The sequence below is a fragment of the Solanum verrucosum genome, unplaced genomic scaffold (assembly GCF_900185275.1).
Source record: "Solanum verrucosum unplaced genomic scaffold, falcon-dt-bn FXZP01000159.1, whole genome shotgun sequence".
In the NCBI taxonomy this organism is placed as follows: Eukaryota; Viridiplantae; Streptophyta; class Magnoliopsida; order Solanales; family Solanaceae; genus Solanum; species Solanum verrucosum.
In genome coordinates this window covers 518,501-533,251 of record NW_026020705.1, presented here as the reverse complement: position 1 = coordinate 533,251, position 14,751 = coordinate 518,501, and the positions used below count along the sequence as shown (strand labels likewise).

General features: G+C 35.8%; 1 protein-coding gene and 1 pseudogene across 1 annotated transcript; both read right to left on the bottom strand.

Annotated features, from left to right (window-relative positions):
- Positions 1 to 449: 449 nt before the first annotated feature.
- Positions 450 to 7,833, bottom strand: LOC125812417 (uncharacterized; annotated as a pseudogene).
- A 2,586-nt stretch (positions 7,834 to 10,419) lies between these two features.
- LOC125812416 (uncharacterized) lies at positions 10,420 to 12,339 on the bottom strand. The gene is made up of 2 exons (XM_049491912.1): positions 12,213 to 12,339; positions 10,420 to 12,125 (listed from the first exon to the last, which is right to left on the bottom strand). Exons 1-2 carry the CDS (start codon positions 12,337 to 12,339, stop codon positions 10,420 to 10,422), a joined length of 1,833 nt encoding a protein of 610 aa, XP_049347869.1.
- Positions 12,340 to 14,751: the final 2,412 nt, after the last annotated feature.

Sequence of the window (14,751 nt, the reverse complement as noted above, 5' to 3'; positions counted from 1 at the left end):
TTGACCGATCTTTAACCCTTTTTGAAAATGCTATTCGATTAAATATGTATTTTAAAATATATTTCGAGTTTAAAATTTTAGTCGATTTTGTCTAAAATTATACATTTTAAGTATGCATGCTTTATTAAATTATCGTAAATACTATTAAAATATTTCTAAAATTATTAGTAAAAACTCAAAATAATTATTTTATTAAAGTTTAAGTGATTTTTATTATATAAAATGTTATACTATGTGTAGTACTTTAATTGGATAGCATTTATTTAATTTTCCTCAAAATTGTTTAAATTGTAGCCTATTCTTTTCAAATTTCTTTCAATTTTAGCCACCTCAATTCCAATCTTATTTCAATTATATCCATCCTTTTATTTCAATTTTAGTCATTCCAAACACAACCAATTTAAAATTTGATCTAAGACCCTATCTTTAATCCTAACCGTCGATTTCTTTTATTGTAATCTCAGCCTCTCATCTCGCAATCGATCAACGGTTAAGATCAATCTACCTAACCTTCCTATTTTTAATCTAAGAAGACCAACCCTAACATAATTTTTTTCTCTCCTCTCTCCTCTCTCCCTCTCTAGCCGCCGCCTCCATCTTTTCCTCCTCTTTCGTCTCTCCATTTTTCCGGCGAAACAGCCACCAGCAAGGCCGGCAGCCGTTGGCCTCCATCGCTTCTCCCTCCAGCCTTTTCCTTTCTCTCTTTCCCCTCTCCTCATATCTTCTTCTCTGTCTACCTTTTCCCTCATCTGACCAGCAGCCGACGAGGACCACCAGCGAGCCTCCATCGCTGGCAGCAGCTCCAGACGGCGAGCAACAATAACATCGAGCTCCGGCGAGAGCTCCTCCAGTAGCTGTGACCGAGAACAGCAAGCCACCAGTAAACAGCGAAAGCCAGCTCCGACCCCGGTAAATGCTACTCCGACCAGCAAACAAGCGAGCTCCGACAAAGTTTCTGAAAGTTTCAAGCGAGTCAAAAGACGGATCTTTAACAGATCCGTCCGGTTACATTTTCTTTAGAATTATTACCTCATATTTTTGGCAACTTTGTTCTCCTTTTCATTTACAAGTTGACTATGCATGCTCTGTGTATGTGAAAACCATTTCGGTCTCAAATTAACTATTCTCTGTTATTTCCTGATCTTATTCATTGTTGTGCAAATTTTCTTATTTTGTGTGTTGCTAAAATATTATTCATTTTGTTTCAGAGTGTCAATATATCTGTATGTGGCCTGCTTCTCTATAGTTGTTAATATATGTTGGATTGCTAATATTATTGGGATTGTTGGTTCTTGATTTAAGATGATGATTTGGAATGATAGTTGATGCCCGCAATTGATTGTTTTCCTAGCTAAAATTCGGTTTGTTTGACTTGGTGTCTAGGTGGGCCTAATCAGAAGCCTTTATTTATTTCAGTCTAAACCCTTCCTAATAGTAGTTCAATGCCTCTTGGACCTTATGTGGGGACGCTAGACACCTTTTAGAGGAAAAGCATGCGGTGGTGGGGTAGGGGTAGTTTAGGCCCCACGGAGATGATGACATCGACTCGGTCTTAATGACAAACCTTGGTTTTGTCTGTCCCTACGAGTAACCGACCGAAATAAAGAAAAATCGACTGCTGATCCACAAAGTCCTTCAGAGTCTCCCTTTCCTTTTCCCTTTATATGTTAATAATAATTATATTTATTTGGGGTAGTTCAATAAAAAATAAAATTTGTTTATCCTATGTGATTGTGTAATTTCTGTCTCCTTGCTCCTCTCTTTATTAGTTGTTTAAATGTTTATTTATTGTTGTTTTATCATATAGTCCCGTATGCTTAATTAATTAATTAAAATAACTAAAGTGCCTTTAATTGTTTAATATTACGTTATCACATAGTTTTGCATGCTTAATTAATTAAATAAATTAATGAGTCGATCTTAATTGTTTAATATTAGTTATCACCTAATAATCATGCTTAATAAATAACCAAATAATGAAGTGACCTTAATTGCTACTTGTAACCCCCACATAAATTGCATGAGACACAGCCGGGACCCATATTTGTGGACCTCGAGGGATGCCTAACACCTTCCCCTTGAGGTAACTTGAACCCTTACCCTGATCTCTGGTTCGTTGACCTTAGTTAGATTTAGCTAGGTTAGATAGGTTCCCTAACGCGCCTTAATTCGTTAGGTGGCGACTCTTCAATTTCAATCAAAATCTCAAAAGAGTTGTTAGGTCGTGCACCAAAAACTCGTTTTGAGGAAAAAGGGGACGCGACAGAATTGTGACTCTGCTGGGGATATTAGGTTCTAACCATTACGTGTTTCATTTGATTTATGTGGGGTTTACTTATTTCATTACTTGTTTAGTTGATTATCATGTTTACTTATCATTTGTCTCCTTATTTATTGCATATTTTCCATGTTCCACCCCTTTTCGTTTTTCCATTATTGTTTATTTTCATGTTTCACCATTTCCCCTTTTCCCTTATTTGAGTATTTTCATGTTTAATTACATACCCTTTTCCTTATTTGCTTGATTATTCACAATGTTTGTATATTCATTTCCTTTTATTTATGCATGTATTTATTTACTTGCTTATTTACCGCTTTTCGTAAACTGTTTATGTGTTACTGTTTTCCATCTAAGTGTTAAATATTACTACTTTGATAATTGGCATTCCGCTCATACTTCCCCCAATTGAGACTTTTTTTTTTTGTTACTGTGATGTTGTGCCTTTGCACCTCTCACAACTACTCCATTTCTCTTCAAGTACCCTTTATAGAGAGTCGGCATATGCGTGATAGAACGGATAGTTTTACTACCGGAAAACCACGAGCCTTCTCGCATAGAATCCCTTTCAAGTCCGTGTCAAGTCAACTCTTAGAAAATTTGCTTAAGTCATACATGCTGCATAAGCCCTAGGTGGTTTGACCCTTGGTGTCAATCCGCATGATTAGTAGTCACCTTATCGTCTAAAGGCCCCCAACACCCTTTAGACAAATTGCATATTTATGTGTCAATGTGAGCACAATAATTAAATTAAGCCAGACTTTGCCAAAATGGAGTTTAGAAGTCGTTTGTTGTTTTGTTTGCAGAGTCATGGATGCATTCAACTCCCCAAACCCGCAAATGGTCATGGAGGTAAACTACAAGCTAAGGAACTGGTGGATTGATATTTAGAGAAACCGTGAAAGAGAGATTCATCAGTTGTTGGGCAGTCTTACCTACCTCATATTTGTCATACCAAACCCTCACCTGATTAGGGCCTTGCTGGAATTTTGGGACCCTGTGAGGATGGTCTTCAAATTTGTGGATTTTGACTTGGCACCAACGATTGAGGAGATAAGTGGTTTCATCGACATGCCATACCACGAGTGTGAAATGATAGTACCATACAAGCCATCATCAAGGGAGTTCTTACAAAGTCTCGGAATGAAGTCAAATCCAACCTTACCTTCTTCAGACCTTGGGTGGATTCATTTCGACTTTCTATAATCACGCTTTGGCCGAGTGGATAGTTATTACTCTTTTATTGATGAGTTTGAGTGCTCTGTCGAGGAATGGGAAACATATCGCCTAAATGCCTTTGCCATTGCCCTATTAGGATCCCTGGTTTTTCCTAAGATAAGGGAAAGGATTGACACACGCTTGGGTTATGTGGTTCGAGATTTAGCCCAAAGAGAGGGCGAACCTAGGAAAACCCTAGTACCCATGATCTTGGCGGAAATAATGAGGAGTCTGTCAGCACACTACAAAAAAAACAATGTTTAGCGACGGATTTCATCCGTCGCTAAATAGCTTATTCCGTCGCTATTTTGGTTTAGCGACGGAATAGCGACATATTTTCATCCGTCGGTATAATGCGCGTAGCTAACCATTTAGCGACAAAAAAAAACAAATCCGTCGTAAGTTTAGCGACAGATGCGCGACGGATCTCTTCCGTTGTTAAAACTAACGACCAAAAAAGCCGTCGTTATATTTGTACTTTTTGTCGCAAATTCTATAAACTATTTCGTTGTGTCATCGTATTGACGACCGAAATTTTTTCGTTAATTCCGTCGCTATCACTTTTTATACCTTTCTTGTAGTGACGAAAATTCCGTCGCTAATTTTGTCGCCATTACTTCTTATAGCGACGAAAATATTATCACAAATATGTCGCTAATTCCGTCGCCATTACTTTTCATACATTTCTACCTTTTTATAGCGACGAAAATATTGTCACAAAATTTCATTGCCATTACTTTTAAATACATTAGTGACAAAAATATTATCGCAAATCATATTCAAATAGATATTATAAATTTGCAAAATTAACTTAATTCATAGAAACTAATATTCTACCAGATCCAAAACACAAAAAGCTGAAGTGTATAACCAAGTTTAAAACAACCCCAACGATAATTTCCAAACAAAAATTAATATCTAGCCAACAAAACTAACTAAGAGAGATCGGAGAACCACAATCTTCATTAGAAACCGATGCATTTGCCTCATCAATATTAGATGGAGTAGGAATGACGGGTGTCATAGGAGTGTTTGGCTGAGATGAGGTCGAAGAAATCAATTCACGTACCCGCTCAACAAACACAGGAAGCATGTGATCTGTCAGTGAAGGAATCAATCACGTCATAAAGTCATCCAAATTTTCCGGTGTTGTTGTTTGAGCATTCATACATGGTATCAAGGATGAAACATCAAATCCAGAAGCTGGGGCACAAAAATTCTTCCCGTAAAATGATTTTGCTTGCGATCCAAGACCATATATCCTTCTTTTCTTTTCCCCTCCCGCGGCTTGATAATATGCTTGCAATTGATCAACATTAGATTGAGTTTGTGTTTGATTCTGTAATATTTCTAGATACTTTTCCTCTTAAAGAGAATGATAAACAGTTAAATTCATTAATAACAACCACAACAATAACAATAGTCACATCTAGTTTATGCCGATATCTTAGATAACTTTTTATTTGCATATTCAAGTCTATGTTGCCCTTTTTTTAACCCACAGAGAATGCACAACTTGAAGTATTTATTGTGCCATATAAATATGAAGATCAGACTATGTCAAGTTATTTCAGAAACATAAAAACTGTTGGCACCTTCACTGTGCAATTCAACTATTCTGATGTCCAAACAATAACTAGTTGTACATGCTACACATATACCTATAATTCTTTGGGTATAAAAGTGGGGAAAATAGAGAGAGGCTGTTAACTGAAAAAATAAAATGATTTACACAATTTTCCACCAACGAATATATAAAGTGAATGTAATTGTAGAATATTGGACTTACATGTACAACTCGAGCTCGTTCACCAACAAAAGATTTTCCATCATGACCATGTGTATGGACATGCAAATGTAACTCACTTGGTGTTGGATCTCGACCCTTTTCAATAGCCTATACAAGGAAAAAAAATTAAAAACATATGAAAATGTGAAAATACTTGGGATATAAAAACGGTTAATCGCGGGTCTCTTTCAACAACCTCAATATACTTATTCCTAGTATCTTTAGCATCAAACAATCTAAAATACTTGGGAAACTTCAAAATCACAGAAAACTCAAAATCATCAAGTAAACCAAAAAATTTCCTTGGGATGTGCCTACTGTGGCAGCAGTATGTACTACCTCCTATAACTGATGATAGAAAAAAAACAATATGTGCCATTTTCAGCTATACTTGATGAAAATTTGAATGGAAATATCTACACAACTTTAGGTACGAAAAAACTGTGTTCTGATTTTAGACTTTAGCAGCACATGATGCACTTAAACTTCACCCACCACCTAAACCGGCATTGAATATCTTCAAACACGCTAAATTACTACATCAATTTCAACTTTATCAACAACAAAACTCAAAATCAATGAAGAAAACTAAAAAATCAGGCAAAATTGATTTAGAAAACTGGAAATTTTCATTCATGATTAGCAGTTCATTACAAAAGGATAAGCTAAAAGCAAGCTAATTGAACTAACCTTACATCCACAAAATACTAATTCAAACCTTAATAGTAGTACACAAAACCTAAAAATTTAAATTGGGTGTTTAAATACCTTAAAAACATGAGGGAATTTGAGATATACTTCCCTGTTTCATATTGTTTGAACCCAAAACAGTGAGCAAGCATATCAAGGTGAGAAATGACGATCATTCAATTTGATTGAGTAAAAAGTAATTTATATGTTGAGTCTAAAACATTTAGTGTGTGGTAAAACAAACATATCACCACAAGTGTACATAACAACCAAATAAGTAAAAAAGAAGTTCTATACAATTATAGCAACAAAGCCTTATCAATAATAGAGACACTTCACAAGTTATATTTTGCCATCTGTGTGTTGTGGAGTGTCGTGTCTTCAGAAAGCAAGACACTGCCCAGCACACACAACATTATATGGGATGTCCGCTTAATACGTTATTATCTACTACTATTCATATTCATAGTTAGTACTTATTGCCACCATGTATCATGGTTAAGAGCCAGCTGAAGAGCAACCCTCCTTCATAAACAAATCCCCACCAATAACACGTGGATTTTCAAAATCAGTACAGTGTGCAGAAGAGCAGCTCCAAGAATTTAATTCTCAAGATTAAATATCAAAGCAGAAAATTGGTTGAACAATTGTAGGAAATGCACAAATAATATGATGATATGCCTCAATGTTACAATGAGAAGGCTCAAATGCAAGAACAACTGTCAATTCTTTCCCATGAAAGTATTAAGGAGAAAGCATTTTCTAGTCTCGAATTGCGGGATTGCAGACATAATACAAAGGCACTTCAATGTTCTGAAGGGTTAAGATTATGCATATAAAGTAAATTAAGGGTGTGCAAAAATATACTTACAAGTCTCTTGCGATGCTCTCCAATAGTAATAGAGCCTCCCGTGTGAGTCCCCTTTGCAACTGCATTCTGACCACCACATCGATTTTTTGAATTTATTTTTGACTTCTCAACAACCTTGGGATCTTTCCAAAATCTCATCCAACTTTCCCATGTTTCTTCCGGAACATATTTTGGCCGAACTGCTCCTTTTTTTATGCAAGAAATAAAATCACTGTACCTTCTCGCTGCCTTCTTACGCCATAGTATCTTCACTTCACTATCAATGGAAGGATCCCAATAGAATTCCTTCTAAAATAATTTTATAAGTAAACAACATTAGTATCCAACCTTCAAAAGTGATGTAATATTTTTTATTAAAATGGTGAAATATATACCTCGAATTCTCCGAGATAAAAATATCTTATTTCTTGTGAGACACTTTTCCAATTAATTCCATTAGGATCAAGTTCATTCTTGAAAGACTCACATATCCTAGTAGAGCAAATATTTGATGGTTCCAAACTGGAAAAAAAGTTGAAATATATTATATGAAGTCTATCATGAAGAAATTACAGTATATAAATAACAATAGTGCAAGTACAAACTTACCCGGAATGAGAAAGAAAAACAAGTGTCCGCAGTCCAGAATTATTATTACTCTCACCTTCACCTATTGTGTTGTTCTGGCTAGATGTAGACTCCTCCCCTATCACGTTTCTTTGAGTAGATGCACCTTCTCCTATTCCGTTGCTCTGATTAGATATTACATGAGGTGTTTCAAAATGAACAGATGGAGTACTACCATGAGCTGATGTTTGAACAGGAGGCGAATTAGTAGGAGCTAATGTTTGATTTTGGTTAATATGATCTGGTCCAACAGAAGAATTGATACCACCTTGTTGAGAATTAGTTATGGGAATGGGAACAGTAGGCATATAAACTCGACTTGTGCTGCCTCGACCTCTAATTGAGGTCTTGCTTGCACGAGTTGTGTTACCTCGACCTCTGCCTCGCGTCATGTCTACAAGAAAAATAACCTCAAGATTGCATAATCCCATACATTCCCAAACAAGAGAAGGAAAAGAAAAAAAAAATTACCCAACTGGAGTAGCTACATAGCAGATCATTACATTGCAGCTTCTAATCACAATACTTCTTTTAACCCAAGTGGAGTAGCTAAGCAGCAAGCAACTAATAGTCACCCTCTACTTCTCTCTAACTTTCTTTTCTCTCAATGCTTTTAGTTAATGCAGCACTTATTCAGTGTTGATAGTCAAGTACTTAAGTCTAAGAATTTTTTTATGGGAAGTCATATTTTCTAGGGGAAGAAAATTCAAAATTAAAAGCACACTAGAAACTAACAAATAATTGATGGCGACAAGCATTGGATTTCATCAGAACTCAAGAAATTAGACCATCATTCAGTGACAATAAAGCCAACTGATCAGCAACATCACTTCTCCATATCCTACTATACAACTAAAACAAGAATGGATTCATATCTACTATTATATTGAAAATCTCAGGTAATGCAGGTGCATAAAACACAAGGCAGAATACAATCTTCACGCAGGATGTGAATCTGTCTTTGAGAATTAAAAACTGGTTGAAGAATGAAATTCTCAAATACTGTTTCTTAAAAAAAAGTCACTGAAAGCATTAAGTTTAGTATGATTCACTGGGCAAAAATTTGCATCCAAAACATAGTACTATAAACCAAAGTCACTGAAGATACAGTAGCACATTTCTATCAATATACTAGTCTGTATCTATTTCATCTTCAAACTCCTCATCATCCTCCTCTCTAGTTTCATCCTCAGTTTCACCTTCATTTTCTGTAGTTTCTTCTTCTAATTCATGGTGATCTAACAACAAATCCTCATTAATTGGCTCAACCATTTCAATTGTCTCCCCATTTGGATCATGCAGAGGTATATCTTCATCAACAATAATATTCATATCTATCTCATGGACTTCAACTTCTTCAACTTGGAATGGAAGATTTGATTCAACTACTGTGATCCCTCCCTCATCATGTGATTCAATAACATCTCGAGGTTTGACTTTTAATACAGCTAACCAATCATCCTTGTCCCTCTTTGTGCTAGGATAAGACATATAACACACTTGAGTTGCTTGCATTGCAAGAATAAAAGGTTCATATTTTTTAAATCGGCGACGATGATTAACATCGACCAATTTATATTGATTGTGCTCCTTAACACCAACATTTATTGTTGGATCAAACCATTCACACTTGAATAATATAGCTTGCTTTAAAGGTGCTCTACGATATTCCAATTGTATAATTTCTTGTATCCTACCATAGTAATCACCAGCATTTGGATCTGAGATACAAACTCCACTGTTCGTTGTTGATCTTACACTACCGCGATGTATTGTATGAAACTTGTATCCATTGACAAAACACACTGGATAAGCACATGCGCTTATTAATGGTCCATGAGCAAGACTACTCAAGTATTCATTTTCAATATGGTTGGATCGAACCTAGTTAAAAATACTATAAAATTTAGTCTATATTCACAAGATAATTTAAAAACATCACTTTTTTAAAGAATAATCATTGTTTGAGGCTTACATATTCCTTGAACCATATAGAAAAATATGATTCAAGACTCTCATCTATTTGATCTTGAGGTAGATTCGGAAACTCTTCTTGCAAACGTTGTACGTACATGCTTCATTGCAACAAAATAAGTTATATAGAAAGTCATAATGTATAGTCAATTTTTTTTATTTTAAACAGGTATAATCTTAAAATGTTACCTCACAAACCGCTCAACCTCTTGACAGTTTAGTAGAATATAAGTTTGGGCGGCCTTAATTTCTTCAAGGGATAAATCTCTTTTTTTTCCTTCACCCGATAGTCTGCTTGGATGGGTGAATATTGATAAATTTCCTTCAACATTTTTCATAGCACCACCGTCATCATTACGGATCACATTATGATGACGTGTCATAACATGAGGTTCAAAGTAATGAAAAAACAATTGTGTTGACTCTGCCATCAAGTATGCTTCACAAATAGAACCTTCAACACTAGCTTTGTTCCCAATCATATTTTTAAGAGTTCGGAGGTACCTATATAGGTAAACAATTAAATTATAATGTCATGTCTAACATACTTTTCACCATAGAAGCATAAATAATTTACAATTACCTCTCAAAAGGATACATCTATCTATATTGTACAGGTCCAGCAATTCGTGCTTCATGTGGAAGGTGCACTGGTAAATGTTCCATTGAGTTAAAGAATCCAGGAGGAAATATGTGTTCCAACTTACACAAAATTTGTGGAATGTGTACCTCCAATCTTTCCAAGTCCACCACTCGAAGAGTAGTTGAAGTAAGATCTTTAAAAAATAAACTCAACTCTATAAGTGCCTGCCACACATTACTAGGAAGTAACTCACGAAAGGCAATTGGCAATAGTCGTTGCATGAACACATGACAATCATGACTTTTCATCCCAAATAACTTAAATTTCTCTGTGTCAAGGCATCAACTCATATTCGAAACATAACCATCTGGAAACTTCACACCTTCCAACCAATCAAACAAGACCTTTTTTTAATCCTTATTTATTGTATATGCAGCTTTAGGATAACTTCCATCAGGATTCCTTGCCAAATGTGGCCGATTGCAATATTTTACAACATCTAGACATGCTTTTGGATTGTCTTTGGTTTTGCCATCCACCTCAAGAACTGTGTTAAATACATTATCAAAGACATTCTTCTCAATATGCATGACGTCAAGATTATGTCGTATCATATTAGAACTCCAATAAGGCAAATCCCAAAAGATGCTTCGTTTTTTCCATCCACAAGACTTACAAATTCTTTTATTAACTTCTTCTGCATCTAACTCAGTTACTTTCCTTATCCCCAACTCACATATTTGATTCAAAATTTCTTGTCCTGATCTTAAAGGTGGTGGCAATCTTGTGACAATATGACCTTTAAGAAAGTTCTTACGATCACTTCTAAATGGATGATTTTGGTCAATAAACATTCTATGATTGTCAAACCAAGTTGTCTTCACACCATATTGTAATCTAAAGGATTGTGTTTCCTCCATACAATAAGGGCATGCTAAGTTTCCACTGGTACTCCATCCTGATAACATAGAATATGCCGGAAAGTCATTGATAGTCCACATCAAAGCTGCCCGTAATTGAAAATTTTGCTTTTTTGAGATGTCAAATGCTTCTACACCTGTCTCCCACAATAAAGTCAATTCCTTTATTAAAGGTTGTAGATAAACATCAATTTTTTGTTTAGGATTGTGTGGCCCTGGAACAATGACAGTTAAAAACATGTAAGCCTCCTTCATACACATCCCCGGGGGCAAATTATATGGAGTGACAATCACTGGCCATGAAGAGTATTTTCTTCCAGATTGAGCAAATGGTTGAAAACCATCAGTACATAACCCCAACCTCACATTCCTTGGGTCAGAAGCAAAAAAGGGATGAGTTTCATTGAAGTGCTTCCAAGCCTCAGAGTCTGATGGATGTCGCATTACCCCCTCTTCTTGTGTATGCTCTTGATGCCATCTCATGTCGGCAGCTGTGGCATGAGATGCATATAATCTCCGCAATCTAGGAATAAGAGGAAAATAATACATTTTTTTGTAAGGGACCAATTTTCTCTTACGAGAACCAACACGACGTTTAAACCTCTCATAGCCACAAAACTTACAAGATGTTAGGTCTTTATCATCTTCCCAATACAACATACATCCTGAGTTACAACAATCAATCTTTTCAACAGGCAAACCCAAGCTACGCACTAGTTTCTTGGTTTGATAATAACTATCGAGAACTTGGTTATCTTCAGGTAATGCCTCTTTCAATAGTTGCATCACTTGATTATAGCCCCTTTGTGACAAAGTGTTCTCCATTTTAATATTTAGCATCCTAGAAACTAGTGCAAGTTGAGAGATGGAAGAACCAGGATACAATTCTGCATCAGCGGCTTGAAGTAAATCATAAAACCTTTGTGACTCAGGATTAGGTTCCTCCTCCATTGAAGGATTAGGATCTTCCTCCATTGGAGGTTCACAATGATGAGATGACTCAGGTTCGTCATTACTATAAGATTTCAAGCTCGAACCCTGACCAAAGTTTGATCCAACTGCATCCAAAACCATTTGGCGATATGGATTATCATATCCCAATCCAGATTGTGTATCATTCGGTAAATCAATAGACATTTCACCGATCACTTCTTTTTCTCCTTGATATTTCCAAACAAAATAGTTCTCAACAAATCCTAAACGAAAAAGGTGTAGTTTAACAGTTTCAACATTCATGTATTTAATGTTGTGACATTTTTTACATGGACATCTAACTTCCTCACCACTCATGCGATTCGGATGAGAAAATGCAAACTTGAGAAAGTCATTCACACCGGCTATAAAACTAGAATTAAGAGCCCCTCGACCATCTAATCTCTTGTACATCCAACTACGCTTTAGATGTTCCATACTCCTACTTAATGTTAAAAAATACAAAATAATTAGAGTTATTCAAAAAATTAGAACTAAAGAAATTACATAGAAGTACTAAAGTAGAAGTCTTTAATTGAAATGTATATAGAGAACACAAACCATATCCTTTTATTATATGTGGATCAAGAAGCTTTCCAGCAAACAAATTCAAGTATTTTCTACTTGTCTTTTATTTTATCAAATTCAGAAAACCTCTAAGTTCCCAGTTTTTACAGTATCATAAAACAGCAAGCCACCAGAAACTTAAAGAAAATCCACATAGAAAAAGTTGTTGCTTACTTACCACAAAATCAAGTAAACAGAACTAGTGGTGTAATGTTAGAATGAAAAGAAGTACTCCATCCTTTTATTATATGTGGATCAAGAAGCTTTCCAGCGAGCAAATTCATGTACTTTCTGCTTGTGCTTTTATTTTAACAAATTCAGAAAACCTCTAAGTTCCCAGATTTTACAACATCACAAAACAGCAAACCACCAGAAACTTGAAGAAAACCCAGATAGAACAAGTTGTTGATTACTTACCACAAAAACAAGTTACAGAATTAGTGGTGTAATGTTAGAATGAAAATAAGTACTACATTTTTATCTAATATTGTGTCTGATTTACCAGAAAACAACAGAGAGCAGGGGAAGGGTGAAAGTCTAGCTTATGTAGGTTTCACTAAGTTTCAAATATCAAATGGTTAAACAAAAATAAACAAAACAATATGATAGAATGATCTTTGTGCCCAAAGTTTTCTATTTTTAAGCTAATGCTCCTATCTGCCCTAAGTTTGACCCAAATGCAAAAGTTGCTAAATAAGATAAATATAAATGCAAAGATTAGGGTAGATAATAGGCACTTTATTGTTACCCTAACTAAAAAAATTAGAAAAAGATGATGAAGAGTACTGTAGATGAACCAGAGATGAAATAACTATAGAATTTTAGACATTAATAGAAACTATTGTTACCTTTTGATGAACCAACAACAATGAAACAAGCTTTCCCACAGAACAACTCACAATGAAGTTTGCAAGGTTTTCTTCCCACAGAAGGCGCTGTTATGTATGTGTAGCAATGAGCAGCAAAGAGGAAGAGAGTGAGTGATTTAATTTGTGTGAAAGGGATTTGTGCCCTAGGAATTTTTTGGGTAGCAATGAGCAGCAAAGAGGAAGAGAGTGAGTGATTTAATTTGTGTGAGAGGGATTTGTGCCCTGGAAATTTTTTATTATAAGTTTATCGCGAATTTCATAGGCAATTATCTAATTTAGTAGGAAAAATAGAGGCGCCAAATTTTAGCGCCTCAATTCAGCGACGGATTTAAGTTTTTGACGCTATTCTGTCGCTAATTTAGGTCCTAATATATTATCCGATAATTTAGCGACCAATTTATATTTCCGTAGCTAATCCGTCGTTATTTAGCGACGGAATATTGTTTGTCACTATAATCCGTCGCTAAATGCTGTTTTTTTTGTAGTGGCATGCGTCGATGGTCGAATGTTTTTCGAGGGATGCAACCTTTTGCTGCAATTATGGGCTATTGAACACTTCTACCTACGGTCTGACGAGGCAGATAACTTTCTGGGTTATGGCAACAAGATTGATAATCATCCAAGAAGAATGGTAGCTTTCACCGCCTCTGTAGGATTCGTAGACTGGCAGATATTCTTAACAGAGCTCGAGAGCTACCGCATCCAATGGAAGCTCCATTGGTTGTCTACCCCTCATGCAATATTAAGAGGCGATGACCGATACTTCATTGAGATCATTGGCTTAAAAGGCGTTCAACCATACACTCCTCTTCGAGTACTTCGCCAATTTAGGCGAACTCAGGTAATACCACTCCGATCTGACATGGAGCAGTTTAAATATGAATTTGGATTAGATAAACCACAAGTCCACATCATACTTCGAAGATGGGAGCGAGTATTAACCATTCATATGGGTGCACGACAGGCCTTATGCACACGTGAGTATTACATATGGATCCTAAAGGAGGTCAAAGACAGAGAAGTGAGTGGGGAAGGATACTATGGGTTCACTGATGAAAGGGAAAACATATGGGCACACAACGTGTTGAAGATCAAGAATGAAGTCACTCCTTATACAAGAAGTCAATTGGCGCCAAGCTCTTGGAACCGATATCTTCAAGATTTTCAGAATTTAGGATGACTTTTCCATTGTTACCCCTTTTTCCCTTAGTTTATTTCAGTTTTTCGTTTTTCAATTATGATGTATTGTTCGAATTTTATAATAAATAAAGATTGCTTTTATTTCTCTAAATTCCAATTGGCAAATAAGGCTTGAATTAATTATTGTGCATTACTTATATGTCGTCTTAGGCTTACCTCTGGCTCAACGAGAATCCTTGCATTTAGGGCGTTTTTCTTAAAGCAGTGTGCTTGC

What these genes read in the sequence shown, in the direction of transcription:
- LOC125812416 (XM_049491912.1), bottom strand. Translation starts at nt 12,339, where the DNA reads ATGGAACATCTAAAGCGTAGTTGGATGTACAAGAGATTAGATGGTCGA. An exon ending in TCATCCGAATCGCATGAGTG is followed by an intron (nt 12,126 to 12,212) that starts GTGAGGAAGTTA and finishes TTTTTCGTTTAG; the next exon opens with GATTTGTTGAGAACTATTTT.